Genomic DNA, 25034 nt, shown 5'->3' on the forward strand with positions numbered 1-25034 from the left:
CCTTGGGTGATCGCTGTTCAGCACTGGTCTCTACCAGATAGAACGGCACTTGGGGTCTCCCAGTGGATTGGAGGCCTCCCAGCTGCATACTGTTTGGGCAGGGTGGTGCAAAGACAGTGCCAGCCTGGCACAGTGGCACTGCCAAGGTGCCCAGGTGGCATTCTGGTATGGATGGTGCCAGGTTGGCACTGCCAAGGTGCTAAGCTGGAATTTCTTTTCATGCGTGTGATCGAGCCAAGGGTGCCCTGTGTGGGTGTTTAAGGGGTAGGCTGGGGACCCTCCCATAGTGTGTTTGGGTATGGGGGGGGGGGGGGGGGGGGGGGAGGGGAGGGGAGGGGAGGGGTTGGGTGCAAGGGAGGGTTGGGTGCAGGTTGGGGGCCTTGGAGATCAGGATGCCATTTAAAACATTTAAAAAGGTTCAGTTGAATCTTGCAAGATGCGGCGAGCATTGCAAATCTCAGAATCCCTACAGTGCAGAATGAGCACTTTCAGCCCATCAAGTTTACACTGACCCTCCTGAAGCCCACCTAGGCCCACTCCTCTCCCTATTCCTGTAACCCCACCTAACCTGCACACCTTTGGACATGAAGGGAAAATTTACCATGGCAAATCCACCTAATCTGCACTGTGGGTGGATTGTGGGATGAAACTGGAGGACTCGGAGGAAACCCAAGCAGACCCGGGGAGAATGTGCAAATTCCACACCGACAGTCACAAAAGGAAGCAATTGAACCCGGGTATCTGGTGCTAACCACTGTGCCCCGAGCCGCCCTCTTGTGAAATTCAACAACCTTATCGTGACACCAAGTCGGCCGCGATGAGGCCTTTAAATGATGCCCTTTGTTTCTATGCCCTTTATATAATGTGTGCCCAAAGTTGACCTATCTGAGGCCAAGGCCAGGATTTTGTGTCTGGCAATAGTAAATTGCCAAAATGGGCTCCTGATGCCACACTGTGTGTCAACTGGCAGTGACTTTGCCTGAATTAGTAGCCAGACGGCACGCCCACCATTCAATTAAGGCGGGTACCTGAAGCTGGGAAGCCAATAGGAGGTGCTTGAACAGGGAAGGAGCTATAGCCTACCATTGTAGGTAAGGCAGAGAGAGGGTGCCTTCATCCTGGGGCATGCCCCCAGCAATTATGAAGTAGAAGTTTACCATTTTGGAAGAAACCCTTCTACACAACAGCCTGTGGCTACAGCTGAGACTTGGTCGCTGGTGGGGCCAAAGGCAGCTTGGAGTGCTGGACCCCGGATCTGTTGCTTGGAGGCCACCTCCAGGCAATTGCTGTGATTGCAATGCTGTGGTGGCAGCTGAAACCGACTGAAAAATTCCAGTGCAGAAGGAGGCCATTCGGCCCATCGAGTCTGCACCGGCTCTTGGAAAGAGCACCCCACTCAAGCACCCACCTCTTCCACCCCATCTCCTTAACCCAGTAACCCGAATTAACCATTTTTGGGACACTAAGGGCAATTTAGCATGGCCAATCTACCTAACCCACACATCTTTGGACTGTGGGAGGAAACCGGAGCACCCGGAGGAAACCCACTCACACACGGGGAGAACGTGCAGACTCCACACAGACAGTGACCCAAGCCGGGAATTGAACCTGGGACCTTGGAGCTGTGAAACAACTGTGCTAACCACTTATCTTAACAAGTTCCCCACTGTTCCATTGCTCCCCAAACCAGCCTCCAGCAAAGTGGCAGAATGGGGCGACAAACTAGTGGGCAATGCAAATTAGGTACATTCCTGCCTCTGTTCTTGACCCCATATTGTTTGAAAGTCTTGTCCCTGATCATTTGCCTTGTACAAACTTGCACAAAACGTGGCCTGGCACAGTGGCATTGAGGTGAGATAGCACCACTGCCTCACAGCGCCAGGGACTAGAGTTCAATTCCACCCTCAGGTATTGGTCTGTGTGGAGTTTGCACTTTCTTCCCGAATCTGTGTGGGTTTCCTCCGGGTGCTCCAGTTTCCTCCCACAGTCCAATAATGTGCAGGTTAGGTGGATTGGCCATGTTAAATAGCCCCTTAGTATCCAATGGTTAGGTCGAGTTACAGGAATAGAGCAGGGGAGTGAGCCTAGTCGGGTACGGTAGAGTGCTCTGTCGGAGGACTGGTACAGACCCGATTAGCCGAATGGTCTCCTTCTGCACTGTAGGGATTCTATGATTCTATGCTGTCCTGCTTTGCTAAAAACATCTCACTATTCCACATTTGGCCGGTGAATAATGTTGAAATCATTAAAGATGAAGCTGAAAGAGACCTAGGAGTCTTAATGGACACAATGCTAAATGAGCACAATTGCAGAGCAGCCATCAACAAAGCCAACTGAATGTCAAATCATGTTTGAAAGTAGAATAAAAGAAGAAGAATATTAGAAGATGTCATGATTAAACTATACTTAGTTTGACACGTCCAGTTCTGGGTATTTAACCCATGAAGAAGTTTAGCATTAGAGAAAGAGACTGATACTGATCTTTATTCATAGACCTGAGCAGAAGCCAGCTTGCAGGAGCTTACGCTTTTCAACTTTGAAAAGGCACGCATAAGCAATGATTTTATAGAGCTTTGTTAGACAGTTAAACTCTGAGAAAATGGTTTAAGTTAAATTATGAGATTTGAATATGGGACTACAGGTTCAAATCAATTAAAGGTGCATTTAGGACTGATTTCAGGAATTGGATCAAGCAAAATGATCGATTCCGTGGATCTCTGGAGGAGTAGCATACGGGAAAACTGTAGAGTTATTACGATCAAATTAGATATTGCAATATGGATTTCTGTGGAAAATTTTGTCTGAGCTGAACTAAGATAGTCCATGTAGCATTCTTTAACTGTAAATGTTTTGTCATTTTGTGATCAGATTAATTACTTAAATTTGGGTTTCATTTTAATCCCTCAATTCATTCAATTATCTAGAAAAGTAGCTATTTTGTACCATCTCACAATTTACTACACAAAAAATGTTTAATTACATTAATTTGCAGAGAATAAATACCATTGATTCTGGTCTTCTGCATTTTGAGCCAATCTTGTGAAATAACATTGAGGTGGTTTTATAAACATAGTTCATGGGCCTGCAGCACATTGCTTGATAGCTGCATCTTTAAGTAAAGACAACAATAATTTGGGGCTTTCTACTTACCAGAACTTTAGCCCAAACCCTTTCTTCCATGTGGCTCAAATCTTAAGGTGAAGCACCTCAATGTTTTATGTGGTTAAGATAGAATTTCACTATAATCTCCCCTGGAAGCTTAATAGAGTTTGTAGGATTAAGAGGTTGCCTTACCTGTTATGCTCTGAATGGTATTAAATAACTTCATTAAAGATGTTGCCTGAGTTTCTGTAAATGATTTTGGTTCTGTAGGTTATCTTGCACAGCTGAGGCATGTAGGGACTTTGTTTGGTTAAAATTTGGGTCTCTATAAGGCAGACAGAAAGTCATTCCAAGAAGATTAAGGTTTTAATTGAATGAAACCAAATAGTTTTGATGAAAATGGTATTCACATGATATGAAGGCTGGATGACTTGCAGAAATGTCATTGTTAAGTCAGGGGGAATGAAATGGGAGAATTATTGGAGGCCAGCGGTATGAATTCTGTTTTCTAGATACTATCTTGATTTAAATGATATTTTTGCCATTTTAATTTCATCATACAACCCGAAAGATGCATCATTATGTTACTGGAACTTTACTGTTAATAAACATGCCATGACCAATCCCATGAATAAAACAAAAAGCAAAGGCAAATACTTAAAATAGTCATTCAAGTTTCTTTGACTAAATAGGATGGTGAACATATATTTATGGTTGCAAAATAGTCACTGAAACTTGCAAAGTGAACAGACTTTTTTCCTTTGTTACATATGAAACATAGCAGTCATGTCACAATATTCAGCAGTGCTCTGTTAGGAATATAACTCATTGCATCTATAATTTTATACTTTCATGATGTGGAGATGCCGGCGTTGGACTGGGGTGAGCACAGTAAGAAGTCTTACAACACCAGGTTAAAGTCCAACAGGTTTGTTTCGATGTCACTAGCTTTCGGAGCGCTGCTCCTTCCTCAGGTGAATGAAGAGGTATGTTCCAGAAACATATATATAGACAGATTCAAAGATGCCAGACAATGCTTGGAATGCGAGCATTAGCAGGTGATTAAATCTTTACAGATCCAGAGATGGGGTAACCCCAGGTTAATGTGGTGTGAATCGTGTCAAGCCAGGACAGTTGGTAGGATTTCACAGGCCAGATGGTAGGGGATGAATGTAATGCGACATGAATCCCAGGTCCCGGTTGAGGCCGCACTCATGTGTGCGGAACTTGGCTATAAGCTTCTGCTCGGCGATTCTGCGTTGTTGCGCGGCCTGAAGGCCGCCTTGGAGAACGCTTACCCGGAGATCAGAGGCTGAATGCACTTGACTGCTGAAGTGTTCCCCGACTGGAAGGGAACATTCTTGCCTGGTGATTGTCGTGCGACAATCTTTCAGACAAGGGAGTCAATGGCACTCCGCTATTAGTTTACAACAATGCACCGAAAAGTAGTGCAGTGCATAACTGTTGACCCATCATTTCCAGAATTAGCGTATTCTTTGAGTTAAGACATATGGGGCGCGGCACGCCGGTTGGGAGAATCGCCTGGGCCGCCGAAATTTCCAGGGCCGCCGGACCGACGCCCTCCCGCGATTCTCCCGAGCAGCGGGAACGGGCCAGTCGAGTTTCGTGGGCCACAGGCCGGAGAATCGCCGGAGATACCCAAAATGGCGATTCTCCGGCACCCCCGCGATTCTGAAGCCCGGATGGGCCGAGCGGCCAGGCCAAAACTGCGGGTTCCCCCCAGCACCGTCCACACCTGGTCGCTACAGTCGTGGGCGGTGCGTGAACGCTGGGGGGGGGCGGCCTGTGGGGGGGCGAGGGGGGATCCTGCACCGGGGGGTTCCTGGAATGTGGGGTGGCCCGCGATCGGTGCCCACCGATCATCGGGCCGTCCTCTCTGAAGGAGGACCTCCTTCCTTCCTCCGCCCCGCAAGATCCGTCCCCCATCTTCTTGCGGGGCGGATGTGGACAGGACGGCAACCACGCATGCGCGGATGACGTCCGTTATGCGGCGCCGGCCGCGTCATCTAATCGGCGCCGCTTTTACGCGGTTGACAAGGCCTCGCGCGGGAGGATGACGCGGCCCCGATACTGGCCCATTGTCAGGGCCTGAATCGGTCGCGACCGGGTCCGTTCCGCGCCGTCGTGAACCTCGACGGCGTTCACGACGGCGTGGCCACTTCGGCGTGGGGGTGGAGAATCGCGCCCATGTTGTTTCAGTTTGTGATCTCCTGCTGTGAATGTATTCCAAAATTTACTGGAGTACAAAGTCAATGCATTGCACGTAGAACAATAGTGAAGAGGGCATAGGTAGGGATGGATTGGATTTGTTTATTGTCATGTGTACCAAGGTACAGTGAAAAGTGTTTTTCTACGAGCAGCTCAACAGATCATTAAGTACATGAAAAGAAAAGGAAATAAAAGAAAATACATAATAGGGCAACACAAGGTACACAATGTAACTACATAAGCACCGGCATAGGGTGAAGCATACAGGGATGTAGTGTTAATGAGGTCAATCCATAATGGGTCGTTTATGAGTCTGGTAACAATGGGGAAGAAGCTGTTTTTGAGTCTGTTCGTGCGTGTTCTCAAACTTTTGTATCTCCTGCCCGATGGAAGAAGGGCATATGTAGGGCAGGCAATTGCTTAACCATCTGCATCAATAAAGCCACTGACTTAAGCCATTGAATTTTGAATTTCAAGTTCTTTCAAGATCCGGAATGTGGCGACTGGGGGATTTTCTCAGTAACTTCATTGCAGTGTTAATGTAAGCCTACTTGTGAAAATAAAGATTATTGTTATTCGTTAGATTGAACATGATAACTTTGCAGAAAATTCTTTCACTTAGAATTCAATTTTTGGGAAAATTCTAAGTGATATTTATTTGTTTAAAAAATTTAGAGTTCCCAATTCTTTTTTTTCCAGTTAAGGGGCAATTTAACGTGGCCAATCCACCTACCTGCACATCTTTGAGTTGTGGGGGTGAGACCCATGGAGACACGAGGAGAATGTGCAAACTCCACATGGACAGTGACCCAGGGCCAGGATTGAACCTGGGTCCTCGGCGTCCCTGACATCCCCGGTGACCACCTTAATCAGATGTTAGAACCCATATTTGTCTGCATAAAGAGTCCAGTGTCTATTTAAGGGTTTAAAGGTTAGACATTAAGGATTATGTGCCTCTCTGTTCTCCCAGGAACTATTTGATGGCCACCATCAATGTCACAGTGAGCCCAAATTTGTTCACAGGAAATTGATGAACTGCCTCACGAAACCCAACAGATGACTATAGCCCAATGGAATTATTCAGATGAGGCATTGAGCTCAATTTCAAACAAGAGAGTTGAACAAAAACAAGCCTAAACTAATTTGTCTCCCACTTCTAGGGTGGAATTTTGAGGTCTCGCTGAAAGTCAATGGACTTTTGATTGGGCTGTCAAATCTCCCAAGATGGATCCCACCATGACGGGGGCAGAAAATGCTGGCCCTAATTTCATCAGTAACAAGTGAAGAAACTTCAGCGTCCAACACCGTGCGCACAATATACACCACACCTGATGCACAATGACAATGAATAAATGTTTTGAAGGGTAATAGTTAATGATTAAAACGATAGAGCAGATCATTTATTTTACTTTAAAATCAATTATTTTAAGTTCATTATTTTTCAGTTTTATTGTCTGCGTTGGTAAAACTGGATTAAATCCCCCCCCCCCCCCGGGATTTTATGGGTCACCTTCCCCACCGTACAGGGGTGACCCGACCACCCCATCAACCCTCCTCTCCCCCTCCAGAGAGTCCCTAATTAGAGAGGCCCCTTAATTTGAGAAAACACCACCAGAGATCCCCCTAATTAGAGAAACTCTCACCAGAGATTCCCCATACGAGGTACCCCTGCGTGGAAGCTTCGCATAAGGAGAGAGCCCTGTCTGGAAGCTACAGTCCAGAGAGAGGCAGTGAAAAAAAAATCACTGCTTTATAACCTCACCTGCGCAATACACCTGCTGGTGCAGGGAGAGGGAGCAGCACATGTCAATTCCTGGGAAGAGAAAAACAGTCAGCTGGGTTTAAACCCTCAGATCTTTGATCTGCAAGCATTTCATTCACATCTTTGTGCAATTGCTTGAATTTGCGATTGGCAGCTACCACACACCCAACTGTCTACATTGTTTCATTCTTCTTCCTTCAGGCTTTGAAGCACCCCACCCCCTCAACCCCGTGAAACTAACAAAGCACTTGAAATTGATGTGGTGCAGGAGCTGTTAATCATACCTAAATGTTTATAAGCATTATAGTTAATTTCATAGCTGGGTACATCAAAGCCACTCGAGCATGAAGGGAAATGAATGAAACAATGCAGACAGCTGGGTGTGTGTGGAAGCTGTCAATCACAGACTAGCGAAAGCAATTTCACAGAGAAGTGAATGAAAGGCTTGCAGATCAAAGGTCTGAGGGATTTAAACCCAGCTGACTTGTGTTCTCTTTCCAAGCATTGACAGGTGCTGCTTCCTCTGCCTGGGCCAGCAGCTGTATTGCCCCGGTGAGTTTTGAAGCAGTGATTATTTTCACTGCCTCTGTCAGGACTGCTCTCTAGATTCCAGGCAGCAATCTCTCTTATATGGGGGCCTTCCAGGCACGGGTCTCTCTTATTGGAACATCTCTGGTGGGAGTCTCTCTAATTAGGGGTCTCTGGTGGGGTCTCTTTAATTAGAGGGTCTCTGATGGGGGGTTGAAGGGAGGGTTCTGATGGGGGTGGGGTGGGTAGGTATTGCATTGTGGGGGGGAAGGTGGCCCTCCGATGGTCTTTGGGGCAACTCTTTTAATGAGTTACCTCCTTGGTCCACTGCAAGGTCCACTGTGTTAGGGCCACGCTTGTCCAAACCCGCATCAATCTCGCTCAGCCCACAGGACCAGAGAATCACACGGGTCCGCAGAATGTGGTGCCCGCTGGATTCTCCGCTGTATCGGGAATTCTGCTACTAGTGGCGGGTGCCAGAGAATCCAGCCCTATGCAGAACTGTGCAAATTCAAGAGCTACCAGTACTGGGGTAATCTTCCAAGGTTGAGTGCAGGCACCTTGTTCACCATATAATTTGGCAAGCTGTGCCTTTCATGTATATTGTTACATAGCTAAACTATTGCAAAGGAAGGAAATTGCTTCATATCCTTGACAACATGACAAATGTGAGGTAATGCATTTTGGAAGGTCTAATACAGATGGAAAATATACAGTAAATGGCAGAACCGTTAAGTGTATTGATAGGCAGAGGGATTTAGGGGACAGGTACACAGGTCACTGAAAGTGGCAACGCAGGTAAGATGGTAGACAAGAAGACGTAGGGCATGTTTGCCTTCATTGGCCGGGGCATTGAGATAAAAATTGACAAGTCATATTGCAGCTGTGTAGAACCTCAGTTAGGTCGCACTTGGAATGTAGTGTTCAATTTTGGTTGCCACACGACCAAAAGGACATATTGGTCACAGCATGCTAACAGGAGGATGTGGAGGCTTTGGAGAGGGTACAGAAAAGATTTATCAGGATGTTGCCTGGTATAGAGGGTATTAGCTATGAGGAAAGGTTGGCAAAACGTGGTTTGTTCTCACTGGAACGATGGAGGTTGAGGGGCAACCTGATAGAGGTCTACAAGATTATGAGGGACATGGACAGAGTGGATAGTCAGAAGCTTTTTCCCAGGGTGCAAAAGTGCGAGGAGGCATAGGTCTAAGGTGCGAGGGTCAAGGTTTAAAGGAGATGTACGAGGCAGGCTTTTTACACAGAGGGTGGTGGGAGCCTGGAACTCGCTGCCGGAAGCGGTGGTGGAAGCAGATATGATAGTGACTTTTAAGGGGCATCTTGACAAATACATGAATAGGATGGGGATGGAGGTATATAGTCCCCGGAAGGGTAGGAGGTTTTAGTGCAGATGGGTAGCATGGCCGATGCAGGCTTGGAGGGCCGAAGGGCCTGTTCCTGTGCTGTAATTTTCTTTGTTCTTTGAACTCTTTGTTGTAACACACCTCGTATTGACAGCTGCACTGTGCATGAAAAATAAGAATAAAGAGTTGCATTTTGAAGAATTTCTCCAAATTTAAAACATTGAGACATTTGACTGATTGGAACTTGTTTGATGGATTTCTTTTCAGAAGTGAACTTCTCTTTCTTTAGCCAAGTAGTTTTAAACCCTCAAAATGTTCTGCCCAACTGGTATAGACACTCGACTGTTTGCTTGTGGTAAAGAGTAAAAGAGGGAAGTTAATAGAGTAAGATTCCTACCTGCTGAATGAGAATTTTTAGAATATGCATGAGCTTCTGACATCAGGAATGCCACTCATTGGGAGCTTGCCATTGTAGTGAGAAATACTTCTGAGCTGCGCAGGATTTAAAGGCCCGCAGAAGGATTTAAAGGTGCAGCACAGTAAGAACAGGGTTTTCCAGCAGTTCTTGAAAGGAAAAGATTTGCGAGAAAGGCTGCATAGCTGAGGCTGTGGAACTGTTTTTAACAGAAGTTAAGCAGAGGAAGGAGTTCTCATTTGGAACCCCTCGATGATGCTCAGTATAGAAAACAGCCCAGCAACAATGGCAGGAGGTTTTCACTGCCAACTCCATTTCATTGCACAGTAGTGCACGGCAAAAAAAGTTTAATAACCTTACCAAAGTTGCCAAAGTAGAAGGAACCAGCCACATCTGCCAAAATGCAGTGAGCTAAATATTCTTGGGAGGAGTAACTTGCTTCACTTAGATTTGTGTCTCAACACAAAAATATTCAAGGGGTACTGAAAATCCCCACACACCTTCAACTTTTCACTACAAATATATTGTCATTCCTCTCTGCTTTACCTTATTGATGAATGAAAACTGCTTAATACATACACATCTAACAATCTCCATTACAGTCTGAATGTAGGCACCTGGATTGGACTGTACCTCAAGTCAACTGGTAGCTATTTTCACTTTTGTGCATTGTTTTTAAAGACAATGGCCTCAATTTTTGTCTTTGTGATTGGTTTTGTGAGTTGGGAATTTTCCTGACCCCACAATCGCATCTGCGATGGCAGAGATCCTAGATTTGGGATGGGAGGTGCGTTTGGGCCTGCCAACTATGGAGAAGCTGGCCCAGATGCTTTTTAAAAATTTGTTCATGGGATGTGGGCTGCGCGATGTGGCTGGGCCAACATTTATTGCCCATCCCTGAGGGCATTGCTGTGGATCTGGAGTTACAGGTAGGCCAGACCAGGTAAGGACTGCAGATTTTCTTCCCTAAAGGACATCAGTGAACCAGATGGGATTAGAACAACAATCGACAATGGTTTCATGGTCATCTTTAGACTTTTAATTCCAAATGTCAAAAAAATTGAATTCAAATTTCATCATGTGCCATGGCAGGATTCAAACCCCAGTCCCCAGAGCATGACTCTGGGAGTCTGGACTATTAGTCCAGTGATAATGCCATCATGCCAGTGCCTCCCCTATGTGGATGTGGGCAAATCACATTGTGATATACAGGCCCTCTTCCAATGCCACTGTTGGGAGTTGAGATTGATGAGGAGATAGCTGACCCAATATTGTGAAGTCATCTCTGACCCTTGTCAGGCCAGCAGTGAACATTTCTATGTGATGGTTACATGCTTTTAACTGTGGTAAGGTTGGTCCAGAGGGAGCCTACCCTGTGAAAGCTGCCCTTGCTGGCTGCCCTCATTTCTCATGTGACTACCTCTTGCAGCGTTCATCCATTCCTGTCCTAGCATGTGTTTGCGCTGCTCCTACGTAACTCATGGCCTAAAGCCACTCATTGATCGCTTTTGCTATGCTGATGTGCAGACAGCCACAGCAATGACACCCATCCAGCACACAGATAGCGAGCACCATGTGGTAGTCACCACTGATGTATATATTACGTGATTTGTGGTAAGGCCCTGTACTACAGGTACGGGGGTAGTTCCCTGCCTGATGGCTCCGCCCAGTAGGCGGAGTATAAATATGTGTGCTCCCCATACAGCAGCCATTTCGCCAGCTGCTGTATGAGGCCACACATCTTAGTGTGATAAAGCCTCAGTTGCATTCAACTCTCGTCTTTGTGTAATTGATCATGCATCACACTACTTGTCAGTTCCCCACTCACTTGTGCCGCTCCATTATCCAAGAGAATAATATGACTTTTCACACTATGTGAGCATACATAACAACCCATGTGCTTTGTTTGTTGCCATGTCAGAATGTCCCAAAGGAGAATGTCGGTGGGGAGCCAGGCATTGAGAATGCATTACTTCAGTGACGAAGGCCTGGAGCTCTTGGTGCAGTCAGTAGGTGTCAAGAGGGACATTCTGTACCCATTGGCAGACCACTATCCCCATCCATCACAAAATATGCATGGCTGGAGACTGCATCGATTGTGAATACCTTGAGTGAACACGTGCACCTGGATTCAGTGCTGCAAGCACATCCATGCTTTATGCATTCTGCAAGATAAGTGGGACCTTCTTTAGGGCAGAAATGGCTATTGAAGGTCTCTAAGCAGCATGCCAGGGTAGGTGGGCCATACATGGGGAATAAGTGTCCTGTCATCAAGAAGACGAAATGGACATGAACCAATCGGAAGGGAGACCACTTGTGTTGTAAAACATGTATGACCACAGTTTATTCAAGTCACATTGATTGACTTTAACAAGCTAAAAACATTTTGGGACAACTTTGAATGCAGGTGCCCCACCTTCAGCCTCCAACAGCATTCTTTGCCAAGGATATACTTCCAGCCCTTCACTGCAGTGTCGAGAATGATGAAAAGGAGCGGCAAATACTGGCGCTTCCAACTTTTCCATGAACTTGAACCAAAACATACTCCACTCCTTCCCACACAGAGGAAAATGCGCAGAGCCGGAACTGGAGGTAGGACGACCCCATCTGGCAGGTGGCACTGCAGCACAGTAGTAGCACTGCTGCCTACGGTGCTGAGGACCCGTGTTCAATCCCAGCCCCGGATCACTGTCCGTGTGGAGTTTGCACATTCTCCCCGTGTCTGCATGAGTCTCACCCCCACAACCCAAAGATGTGCAGGGTAGGTGAATTGGTCACGTTAAATTGCCCCTTAATAAAAAAAAAGGGACTACCCCATCTGGGTCGGGTCTGCCATTTATGTTTTGGCATACATTCATTCCGACATGGACTGAGGCATGAACATCCGGATTAATGTGTAATGCTAAAGTGAGATTGACTATAGGACTCAAACTTGTGTCTTTTTGCAGGTGCTATATTTTCGCTGGTGCAATATATAGGTGCTCCATTATATGGTGCCGCAACACTCTCACATAATTTACATTAAACAATAAGAATCATCTTCGTTTGTGTAATACTATTTAAAATAAATACGTGCAGCTCATATTGCAGGTGCATTCCTCCTCAGTAAGTTGTAAAGAAGAAGGGTCCAGTGTAATTAATCTCTTGTCCTTGGATTGCAGATTGCACAGCAGGCCGGTTTCGCTGTCAAAATGGCCAGTGTGTTCCTGCAGACTGGAGGTGTGATGGTGTTGTTGACTGCAATGATGATTCTGATGAATTTGACTGCCGTAAGTAAACAGGGGCTGTCAAAACCTCGGGATTATTATACAGACCTGGTTAGAATTTATTGATTATTGATTATTAAAATACTAATTACACATTTATTATGGCTATAATCGCCAACTGATACTCACTTAAACTCATTACAGAGGGCACTGCTGTTCAGAATTGCCCTGGAGAAAATATTATTTATATTGTATTTTGTGCTCATTAATCTCTTTTAATAACTTCCAATATATTCCAATGATGGAAATGCTTTTTATGTAATTCTATAAAAGCCCTTTATTTTAAGCAATTCAGATGCTTTTAAATTGCACCATTCCTTATTATGTCCTTTAGGGAAGGAAATCTGCCACATTTACCTGCTCTGGCCTACATGTGACTCTGGGCCCTCAGCAATGTGGTTGACTTAACTGCCCTCTGAAATTATCTAGCAAGTCACACACTCCATGGGCAATTAGGGATGGGAAGCAAACACTGGCCTTGCCAATAACACCTACATCACATGAAAGAATGAGAAAACACTCCTAGGAATTCATTTGTTGCTAGAATTTTCTTCTGAGACAGCAGTCCATAATAAAGCTTTCATATGTATTTGGTCCGAACTTGGGAGGTTGTGGATAATGCAGCTGAAAATCTGCAGCCCTTCTTCACTGCAACTCTGATCAGGACCTGGTGGAACAGCCACAAATCTGATTAGACCTCAGGCTATCTGGGTCCTTCCTTTTCATGGAAATTTCTGTAGAACCATGCCAAGGGAATATTCTCTATCTTTCCCAAGAACGGGTCAGCAGTTTAGGGTGGGATGTGGTTGGGTAGTCCTGGGCCTTTGGTTCCTGCGACACCACTGTAATGGGACGAAGATAGACACAAAGCAGGATATAATGGCCACGCGATCAACAAATGTGGGTCTAAGCCCAGATCATGCCCTGGAACTTCAATGGTAAAAGAGAGTTTGCTCAGCTATTTGGCTTCCTTTAAAAGAAACTAGGAAGTACTTTGAACTTTTTTACTGAAAAGGTCCTGATACCATTTCCCTTGGAATCGTGAGATTCTCTGGCCTTCCCACATTGTGCTGCTTGGCAGCGGGACGAGGCCCATTGTTGGCTAGTGGCAGGATTTTCTGGTCCTGCTGTTGTAAATGGGATTTCCCATTGAATTCACCCCACAACGTCGAGAAGCCTGCGTTGGGAGTGCACCATCAATGGGACCAAAAGATCTCACCTAAGGCTCTGCCATTGTCAAAGCTTACATGGATTGCATTGATGATAATCTCAAAATGTTCTCCACACAAACTTTAGTGAGTTCAACACTGAAGGTTACTGGTGGGCAAATCTCATCATTTATTTATTTATTTTTATAAAGTTAGAGTACCCAATTCATTTTTTCCAATTAGGGGGCAATTTAGTGTGGCCAATCCACCTAGCCTGCACATCTTTGGGTTGTGGGGGCGAAACCCACACAAACACGGGGAGAATGTGCAAACCCCACACGGACAGTGACCCAGAGCCGGGATCGAACCTGGGACCTGGCGCCGTGAGGCAGCAGGGCTAACCCACTGCACCACCGTGCTGCCAAATCTCATCATTTATGTTGTGTCCAAAGATCTATGGGTTTTTGGGCCATTAAGATCAGGCACCTGTGGTTTCTTTCCATACGGGATCGCTGATGATTCCACAAAATTGACAATGCAGGAACTCCAACTCTGACTCTCTCTGCCTTGACGACTTATAATACAAATCTTGTTTGGCGTGGGTGGGGGTCTGCTTTGAAAAGACCTATGAAAATTGTGTTGGAAGAATGAAAATTTTTGGTTTCCTGTTATTTAACCAGGAATGTACCTAATGCAATTTCGGAATAGTTATTGTTTCAATACCAACTATCTCTTTGGATTTCCTTTGTTGCGATGAAATACAATGAGCAATAATTTCCTTTTGGTTCCTCGCCAAAGCTGACAATATTTACATGTGAGTTTTTATGACAATTTTTATCCAGCTTATTGATTGTGGCAGAGACCACAGCCAAGTCCAGTCTTATCTTTATTTGATGTGCATGGATTGCAATGGCATTTTGGACAAAGGATTCTTGATTATGACCAGGAGGGCACCTTTTCTGATTTTTCTACTTCTTCTCCAGGTTAATTGCAGTGGCCATACTGACACCTGACTCAGATCAAATAAATGAGTGTAGATCACAGATCTATTGCTGATCTGGAATTGGTCCAATTATTCACCAAATACATTTACTGAAATCCGATTCATTATTATTTTTTAAAAAATGTTTCGAACAGGCTGATGAATGTCCCCCACACTTTGTGGAAGCCCTCGTCCGACCCTCGGATGGCGTATTTAATCTTCTCCAGATGGAGAAATTCCACCAGGTCTGCCAGCCAGTCCACAACTGTGGGTGGTTTTGCTGATCGCCAGTCGAGCAGGATTCTCTGGATTATGGAAGCAAAGACAAGGGCGTCTGCCCTCTTCCCATATGTAATTCTGGCTAGTCCAGTACCCCGAAGACTGCCATGCTCAGGCACAGCTCCACCCTCACCATCACAACCTTGGACATCACCTCAAAGAAGGCTGTCCAGAACCCGATAAATCTGGGGCAAGCCCAGAACATGTCGGCTTGGTTGGCCGGGCCCCCCTGGTACCGTTCACACTTGTCCTCCACCTCCGGGAAGAACCTGTCTATTCGGGTTCTGGTTAGGTGTGCTCTATGCACCACTTTGAATTGCATGAGGCTTAGCCTTGCGCAGGAGGACGTGGAGTTCACGCCAGAATCCTCACATCACCTCCGACCCTAGTTTGTCCTCCCATTTCTGTCTTTCTTTGTCTAGTGGTGTCCTCACCCTTTCTAACCATCCTCCTTACATGTCCCCCGCAGTTCCCTTCCTCCATACCGTCCGCCTCAAGCAGTCCTCCAGCATTGTGTATCTCGGGGCCCTAGGGTATCTCGTCGTCTCCTTGCAGAGCACGTTTTTGGTCTGTAAATATTGGAGCTCCTGTCCGTTCGGTAGCTCCAGTCTTTCTGTCAGTTCATCCAGGATTGCAATTCTGTCTCCCGTGTCCCTAATCACGAGTGTCTCCCCTGTCCTGACTCCACTTCTTAAAAGTGGTGCCTGCCATGGCCGGTGGGAATTTGTGGTTGCCGTAGATGGGGGCCATGGTGGACACCTCGGTTAAGCTGAAGTGCTGTCTCATCTGGTTTAACATAGCTACCACCACTGAGCTGGATGTGTACTTTGCTGGGGAAGGGGGGGGGGGGCACCAATGTTTCTTCTTCTCTGCAGTGTATTTTTGGGAATTCTTGGATTCCCCCCCGCGCAAAATCATTTTGTCCATTCCTTGGAAAAAGGTTGAACTTCGGTATAGATCTAAACAGGAAGAGGAACCTTGGCAGAATGTTCATCTTGATCGTCTGCACCCCCACTGCCAGGGAGTGCGGGAGTGCATCCCATCTATGTAGGTCCTTTTTAACTTCCTGTGCCAGTCTGGTCAGATTCCATTTGTGGATCCATGTCTAGTCATGGACTATCTGAATCCCCAGGTATTGGAATTTGTTGTGGGCTAGTTTGAATGGTAGACCCTCCAGTTCCGTCCCTTTCCCGTTCGGGTCACTGGGAATACCTCGCTCTGCCAGGTTGAGTTTGTAGCCAGAGAATGCCCCAAGTTCTTCCAGGAGCCTCATGATTTCCTTCCACGGTTCCGAGATGTAGAGGAGCAGGTTATCTGCACAGAGTGAGACTCTGTGCTCTCTGCTTCCTCTTCAGATACCCTGCCTGCATGGAATCGATGCTCTCCTTGACCTCACCCAGTCCGATTGGTTCTTCCAGTTCCCTCCGTTTATCGTCCCCCACGACTGGCATGTCCAGTCCATTGAGGAACCACTTGGGGGTTCAGACCCTGTCTGGGGGTTCAAAAGTGTATAGTCCTTGATATAAGCCCTCAAATGCTTGGTTGACCATTTTTGATTCAGCTACCAGTCCGCCTCTGCAGTCCTTTACCTGGGCAATTTCCCTCGAAGCTGCCTGCTTTCTCAGCTGATGAACCAACAGGCAGCTCGCTTTCTCTCTGTGTTCATAAAAGGTCCCCCATGTCTGGTGGAGTTGATTCACTGCCTTCCTGCAGATAGCAGGCGGAAGTCCATTTGTAGCTTTTTCTTCTCTGCCAGAAGATCTACAGTCAGACCCTCAGCGTATTCTCTGTCGACCTCCAGGATGGGGGCGATCAGTTGTTGCCTAGCCGCCCTCTCTTTCCTGTCTCTATGTGGCTTGTAGGCTATAATCTCTCTCCTAATCACTGCCTTCAGTGTCTCCCAGAACGTGGAAGGTGAGAGTTCCCCATTCTGGTTGTTAGTGATGTACTCGCCTATGGCCTGTGATGTTTTCTGGCAGGCGACCTTGTCGGCCAACAGGCCCATTCCAACCTCCAAGTGGGGCATTGGGCACGGCCCGTCTCCAACCTCACATCCATGTAATGTGGAACGTAGTCGGAGATGACTATCGCGGAGAATTCCGCTCTACTATTTCTGGAATTGCCGATTTCCCAACTGCAAAGAATTTGATACAGGTGTACACCTTGTGTGCTGGTGAAAAGAACAAAAATTCCTTCTCAACACGATGTAGGAACCACCATGGGTCCACTGCCCCATCTGCTCCATGAATGCTCCCAGTTCCCTGGCTATGCCTGTCTTTTCCCTGTTCTGGGCTTCGATCGGTCCATCAATTTGTGCTGTACACAGTTAAAGATCCCTCCCTTGATCAGTCAGTGTGTGTCGATATTGGGGATTTCCGCCATGGTTATTTTTATGAAACCCGAGTCGTCCCAATTGGGTGTGTACATGTTCACCAGGACTACCAGTGCCCCGTCTAGGACATTGCTGACTATGACGTAACGTCCCTGGGTCCGTGACCACGCTAGTCGCTGTGAACACAGTCCTCTTACTAATCAGTATTTCTCCCCCCCTAGTCCTCGTCTGTCCCACCCAGCCCTTCCTTACCCACAGTCGGTCCTGCTCCCTCAGGTGCGTGTCTTGAAGGAAGACTCTGCCAGCTTTCAAGCTTCTCAAATGGGCGAAGTCTCTGGATTTTTTCACTGGACCGTTAAGTCCCCTGACGTTCTAGGCGACAATCCTGGTTGGAGGCTCTAGACCCCTTCTTCCTACTGGATCAACCATACTTACCCGGTGGTCGTGCCCATGCACTCCAGGATTTACCTTTGTTAAGGGGCCGTCCCAAATGGCCACGGTCGCTATACTCACCATGAGGTTAGGCCTCTGAACTCCAGGGTTTCCCTTTGACCTGGGGGCACCCCAACAGGGCCACCAACTGTACGTCCACCACGTGGGTGCGCATCTGCATTCCATGTTTCCTTTGTTTTGGGATCCTCCAAAGTGTCTGCTTGCGGCGCCATCTTGTTTCCTCAACCTGTACCTTACCGGCTGAAACCAATCTGACTCCCATCCCGTTCTTCTTCTCGTGTTCCCCTTATGTCCCCTACTCACCTCCACCCCCATGTCCCCCCTTACGTTCCCCATCCCTGTCCCTGTGGCCCCCTCCCCACCCCCGCCAGATGCTTCCTACCTTCTGGGAGGTGCGCCCTGGCCTCCTTGCTACCAAACGTCCTGCGCTAGTATTCTCCGCTCGGGTGGTGGCCCTCCTCCCGGGCTGATCTTACCCCTGTCCCATGCCCGTTAACTATCCATTCCCTCTGTCTCTGCCTCACCCTCTCCTGTCTCTACCCTCTCCCTTCCCTGAGATCTGATCTTTCTGATCAAAGTGAGGCAGTACAGTCCCGTGCAAACATAGTGGGCTGGATTCTCTGGTCGCTGACGCCAAAATCGCGTTTGGCGAACGACCGGAGAATCACATTTCCCGACTGAATCGGAGGCGGCGCCGGTTTCGCGATGCTCCGCCCCCTCCAAAGCGCCATACTCGCAGAGTATGCTGTGCACCGTATCGACATCCTCAGGACGTTGGCTGAAGCCTGATTTTCTGCCCCGACCAGCCGAGTTCCCAAAGGCGTGGGACACGTGTGGTCTCATCTGTCGGGAGCTCAGCGTGGCGGCTGCGGACTCAGTCCAGCGCCCCCACAGTTGGGGGAGGGCCCATCCGTGGATAGGGGGACATTATTTGGCGCTGAAGGCACTGTGGTGAGGCGGTCCGGGGCGCACGAGCCGGCCGAAGGGGGAGGGTCCGCGAGTCGCCTCCACCATGAAGCACGACACGGCCACTACAGGTCGCCGCTGTGCGCATGCGTGGCCGCAGACCCGGCAATGCTCCGTGTGCTCTACGTTGCCGTCCTGCTAGCCCCCAGCAAAACGGGGAATCGGTGGTTGGTTTGCGCCAGTTTTCCTGGCGTAATCCCACGCCAGTGTAGGGACATAGCCCCAGAATTGGAGAATCCAGCCCAGTGTGTGTCCATTATAATTATTTTCCCCCTCTTTCCTCCTCTGCTTCACCTTCAACGTTGCCTTGCCTGTCCCTTGTCCAGGCCATTCATCTGAACAATCTGGCTGCCTCTGCCGGGGTGTTGGAAGTAACGTTCCATATTTTGAAACGTGACCCGGAGCCTGGCTGGGAACAGTATTCCAAATCTCACTGCATTCCTGTACAGGACCGATTTCGCCTGGTTGAACTCGGCCCTGCGCTTTGCCAAGTCTGACCCCATGTCCTTCCCAGTTCCTCACCTTCATCTGCTTCGTCCACCTCAGGATCCTCTCAGGATCCTGATAACGATGTAGTTTTGCGATTATTGCCCTTGGTTGCTTCCCCGCTTTGGGCTTTGGCCAGAGCGATCTACTCCCTCTGTCAATCTCTGGCGGGTTGGGGAAGTTGTCCCTCCCGACTAGGTTGCCCAACATTTGGGTCACATAGTCCATCGTGTCCCTGCACTCTATCCCCTCTAGCAGGCCCACAATCTGGATATCTTGGTGTCGGGACCTATTCTCCTAGTCCTTGACTTTCCCCTTCTAGCACCCCTGGGTTGCCACCAACCTTTTAATTTTGGACTCCAGAGTGACAATCCTGTCGCTCTGGTCTGTCTGTAGCTCGAGGATCATCTTCCCCTGGGCCTCCACCTTCTTCCCCAGTCCATCAATCACCATCTGCACGACAACAAACGCCTCTGCTACTGCCACCCTGACCGCCAGCTGGATTTCCACCTTTATTGTCTCCCTCATCATGGTCCGTTCCTTAGTCAGGAACATCTTCCAGGTTGGGGGGGAGGGGCGGGTGCATTGTTCAGGTCGTCGGTCTCCCTCTCCCCGAGTGGCCAGGGACTCCTCGCCTTGTATGTCCGCCGACTCGTCCACCCGCTTTTTGTGTCCTTTTACTGGCATGATGTTTCTGTTCTTTCCCTTTCTTAATTGTGGGTGAGATGCTACTGATGTTTCAGGCTACTTACGATTAAAAGTACCTATTTGGCTATGTCCCAGAGGAGAGCCACCTGATGTGCACCTGCTCAGCACATCACTGTCAGCAGAAGTCCCTGAAATCCAATTTAAGTAGTCCACTTCTCTGGTCGTTGCGATTCAATTTTCCCGCCGGCATCACAGCCCCACCAGCGGGGTTCCCAGCAGTGTCGGGTGGTTACAATGGAAAATCCCATTGACAGTGGTGGGAAGATGGAATCCTGCCAACAGCGAATGGTGCGCCACCGAGAGACACATGGCTGGGGAACCGGAAAATCCCACCCATTATTTGGTTTGCTGGATGGCAATATGGGATGGACAGCTCGTGTTGTAAGAAGTTTCATCTTAAATTATGTGTAGCTTAGTAGTTTTTATACCTCAATTCACAAAATATACCGCTATATTGTTGCTGTTATATTTGCATTGTTTATTTTGAATGTTAGTGTAAATGGCTTGGATAAGAATATTGATAACAGTTTTACGGTAAGCAGTTACTTTCCAGGCTAAAGAACGTACTAAATCTATGCCTCATAATTCAGTGCTTTTTAACAATTACTAACTCCCTAAACATTTGAGATAGTTGTTCACCATAGTACTCCTCGACTACAGTTAGGACTAGATTTTCGACCCATTCATTGTCCTGAATCTAGCAGTGCACATTAATAAAAAAGATAGGATAATTTTGTAGAACTAATTGTAAAATTCCCCTTTGTCTTCATTTCACTAACACTACATTTATTTTGATTTCAGCTCCACCTACCTGTACAGCAGCACAGTTCCGCTGTGAGGGAGATGGTGAATGTATTTCTCAAAGTTGGGTCTGTGATGATGAGGAAGATTGTGACGATGGATCTGATGAGCGTCAGCATTGTTGTAAGTCTTGGACGTTATTTTAACATGTTTCAGATGCAGGAAATGTAGATGTAAATTGGAAATTCATTAATAATTTTTAAAACTAATTTAGAAGGATCTATTTTGTCCCACTTTCACATAAGTCTGACTGAAATAGTCTCAATTTGAATGCTGTACTATGTATTTTAGAACTGTTCTGGGATGCCACCAAGGCCATGTTCAGCCTTGTGTTTCTTGAAATTGAGAGGATAGAGGATGATTTGCGCTAGGGGCTGCCTAGTGCAATGTCTACTATCTGCTCCAGGATGAAGCATCGTCTGCTTTGGAGAACCTCCACGGCTTACCCTAGACATGCCACTTGTTGGATACAAGGTAGAAGAGTGAGTGAATGACTGGACCAACAGCAAACAATCTAAACACGACAGAAACTACACAGTACAAGTAGAGGGGCAGAATAAGAAGATGGATGTTTTGCCTGAAATGTAGAAGAATAAAGGGTGATATGATTGAAATGTTTAAATATTAATGCGCACTGATAAAATAGATAAATTGTATTTCTGTTGAATGGGGAGTCTAATATTCTGTACATCAGGGATAAAGTTGTCATGAAAATTAGAAGCAGGAACTTCATGCAGCTTTTAGGCACTTTCAATTCCTCACAGTACAACTTTAATAATGGTTATTATCCATGACTTACTTTTCTATAAGTTAATGTATATATTGCAAGTGTTTTAAAACAAATTATAATAAATTTCAGTGAGGATTTATACCACTTATTGGTCGGGATTCTCCGGTATCCGGCGGGTGGGCCGTACCGGCGCCAAAGAGTGGCATGAACCACTCCGGCGTCAGGCCGCCCGGAAGGTGCGGAGGGAAAGGTTCCCCCCACAGCACACCCCCGCCCGCAGATCGTTGAGCCCCGATCGCGGGCCAGGCCACTGTGGGGGCCCCCCCTGGGGCTGGACCCCCCCCCCCCCCCCCGAGGACTCCGCAGACCGCCCGCAGAGCCAGGTCCCGCCGGTAAGAACCTTGTGTAATTTACGCCGGCGGGACAGGCCGAAATCGGGCGGCCGCTCGACCCATCGCGGAGCTGGGAATCGCCGGGGGTGGGGGGGGGGGGGGGTGGGTGGGCGCTGCCAAAGGCCCCCGACCGGCGTGACGCGATTCCCGCCCCCGCCAAAAAAACAGCGCTGGAGAATTCGGCAGCCGGCGTCGGGGCGGCGAGGCAGGATTCATAAGAACTAGGAGCAGGAGTAGGCCATCTGGCCCCTCGAGCCTGCTCCACCATTCAATGAGTTCATGGCTGATCTTTTGTGGACTCAGCTCCACTTTCCGGCCCGAACACCATAACCCTTAATCCTTTTATTCTTCAAAAAACTATCTATCTTTATCTTAAAAACATTTCATGAAGGAGCCTCAACTGCTTCACTGGGCAAGGAATTCCATAGATTCACAACCCTTTGGGTGAAGAAGTTCCTCCTAAACTCAGTCCTAAATCTACTTCTCTTTATTTTGAGGCTATGCCCCCTAGTTCTGCTTTCACCTGCCAGTGGAAACAACCTGCCCGTATCTATCCTATCTAGTCCCTTCATAATCTTATATGTTTCTATAAGATCCCCTCTCATCCTTCTAAATTCCAACGAGTACAGTCCCAGTCTACTCAACCTCTCCTCGTAATCCAACCCCTTCAGCTCTGGGATTAACCTAGTGAATCTCCTCTGCACACCCTCCAGTGCCAGTACGTCCTTTCTCAAGTAAGGAGACCAAAACTGAACACAATACTCCAGGTGTGGCCTCACTAACACCTTATACAATTGCAGCATAACCTCCCTAGTCTTAAACTCCATCCCTCCAGCAATGAAGGACAACATTCCATTTGCCTTCTTAATCACCTGTTGCACCTGTAAACCAACTTTTTGCGACTCATGCACTAGCACACCCAGGTCTCTCTGCACAGCAGCATGTTTTAATATTTTATCATTTAAATAATAATCCCTTTTGCTGTTATTCCTACCAAAATGGATAACCTCAGATTTGTCAACATTGTATTCCATCTGCCAGACCCTAGCCCATTCATTTAGCCTATCCAAATCCCTCTGCAGACTTCCAGTATCCTCTGCACTTTTTGCTTTACCACTTATCTTAGTGTCGTCTGCAAACTTGGACACATTGCCCTTGGTCCCCAACTCCAAATCATCTATGTAAACTATGAACAGTTGTGGGCCCAACACTGATCCCTGAGGGACACCACTAGCTACTGACTGCCAACCAGAGAAACACCCATTAATCCCCACTCTTTGCTTTCTATTAATTAACCAATCCTCTATCCATGCTACTACTTTCCCCTTAATGCCATGCATCTTTATCTTATGCAGCAACCTTTTGTGTGGCACCTTGTCAAAGGTTTTCTGGAAATCCAGATATACCACATCCATTGGCTCCCCGTTATCCACCGCACTGTTAATGTCCTCAAAAAATTCCACTAAATTAGTTAGGCACGACATGCCCTTTATGAACCCATGCTGCGTCTGCCCAATGGGACAATTTCCATCCAGATGCCTTGCTATTTCTTCCTTGATGATAGATTCCAGCATCTTCCCTACTACCGAAGTTAAGCTCACTGGCCTATAATTACCCGCTTTCTGCCTACCTCCTTTTTTAAACAGTGGTGTCGCGTTTGCTAATTTCCAATCCGCCGGGACCACCCCAGAGTCTAGTGAATTTTGGTAAATTATCACTAATGCATTTGCAATTTGCCTAGCCATCTCTTTTAGCACTCTGGGATGCATTCCATCAGGTCCAGGAGACTTGGCTACCGTTAGCCCCATTCGCTTGCCCATCACTACCTCCTTGGTGATAGCAATCCTCTCAAGGTCCTCACCTGTCATAGCCTCATTTCCATCAGTCACTGGCATGTTATTTGTGTCTTCCACTGTGAAGACCGACCCAAAAAACCTGTTCAGTTCCTCAGCCATTTCTTCATCTCCCATTATTAAATCTCCCTTCTCATCCTCTCAAGGACCAATATTTACCTTCGCCACTCTTTTTTGTTTTACATATTTGTAGAAACTTTTACTATCTGCTTTTATATTCTGAGCAAGTTTACTCCCATAATCTATTTTACTCTTCTTTATAGCTTTTTTAGTAGCTTTCTGTTGCCCCCTAAAGATTTCCTAGTCCTCTAGTCTCCCACTGATCTTTGCTACTTTGTATGTTTTTTCCTTCAATTTGATACTCTCCCTTATTTCCTTAGATATCCACGGTCGATTTTCCCTCTTTTTACCGTCCTTCCTTTTTGTTCGTATAAACCTTTGCTGAGCACTGTGAAAAGTCACTTGGAAGGTTCTCCACTGTTCCTCAACTGTTTCACCATAAAGTCTTTGCTCCCAGTCTACCTTAGCTAGTTCTTCTCTCATCCCATTGTAATTTCTTTTGTTTAAGCACAAAACACTAGTGCTCGATTTAACCTTCTCACCCTCCATCTGTATTTTAAATTCCACCATATTGTGATCGCTCCTTCCGAGAGGATCCCTAACTATGAGATCCTGAATCAATCCTGCCTCATTACACAGGACCAGATCTAGGACCGCTTGTTTCCTCGTAGGTTCCATTACATACTGTTCGAGGAAACTATTGCGGATACATTCTATAAACTCCTCCTCAAGGCTTCCTTGACCGACCTGGTTAAACCAATCGACATGTAGATTAAAATCCCCCATGGTAACTGCTGTACCATTTCTACATGCATCAGTTATTTCTTTGTTTATTGCCTGCCCCACCATAATGTTACTATTTGGTGGCCTATAGACTACTCCTATCAGTTACTTTTTCACCTTACTATTCCTGATTTCCACCCAAATGGATTCAACCTTATCCTCCATAGCACTGATGTCATCCCTTACTGTTGCCTGGATGTCATCCTGAAATAACAGAGCTACACCACCTCCCTTACCATCCACTCTGTCCTTCTGAATAGTTTGATACCCTCGGATATTTAACTCCCAGTCGTGACCATCCTTTAACCATATTTCAGTAATGGCCACTAAATCATAGTCATTCACGATGATTTGCGCCATCAACTCATTTACCTTATTCCGAATACTACGAGCATTCA

General features: G+C 46.9%; 1 protein-coding gene across 2 annotated transcripts in view; it reads left to right on the plus strand.

The window, feature by feature from the left end:
* The window catches only part of LOC140389325 (low-density lipoprotein receptor-related protein 2-like), a 534533-nt gene that overhangs the window by 78365 nt on the left and 431134 nt on the right, over positions 1 to 25034 (plus strand). For both annotated transcript variants that reach the window (XM_072473491.1, XM_072473499.1), the window contains exons 2-3: positions 12559 to 12666; positions 20819 to 20941. In XM_072473491.1, the coding sequence (XP_072329592.1) occupies positions 12559 to 12666; positions 20819 to 20941 (231 nt within the window). The remainder of the gene's footprint in view (positions 1 to 12558; positions 12667 to 20818; positions 20942 to 25034) is intronic.

Source organism: Scyliorhinus torazame, chromosome 2 (genome assembly GCF_047496885.1).
Source record: "Scyliorhinus torazame isolate Kashiwa2021f chromosome 2, sScyTor2.1, whole genome shotgun sequence".
NCBI lineage: Eukaryota > Metazoa > Chordata > Chondrichthyes > Carcharhiniformes > Scyliorhinidae > Scyliorhinus > Scyliorhinus torazame.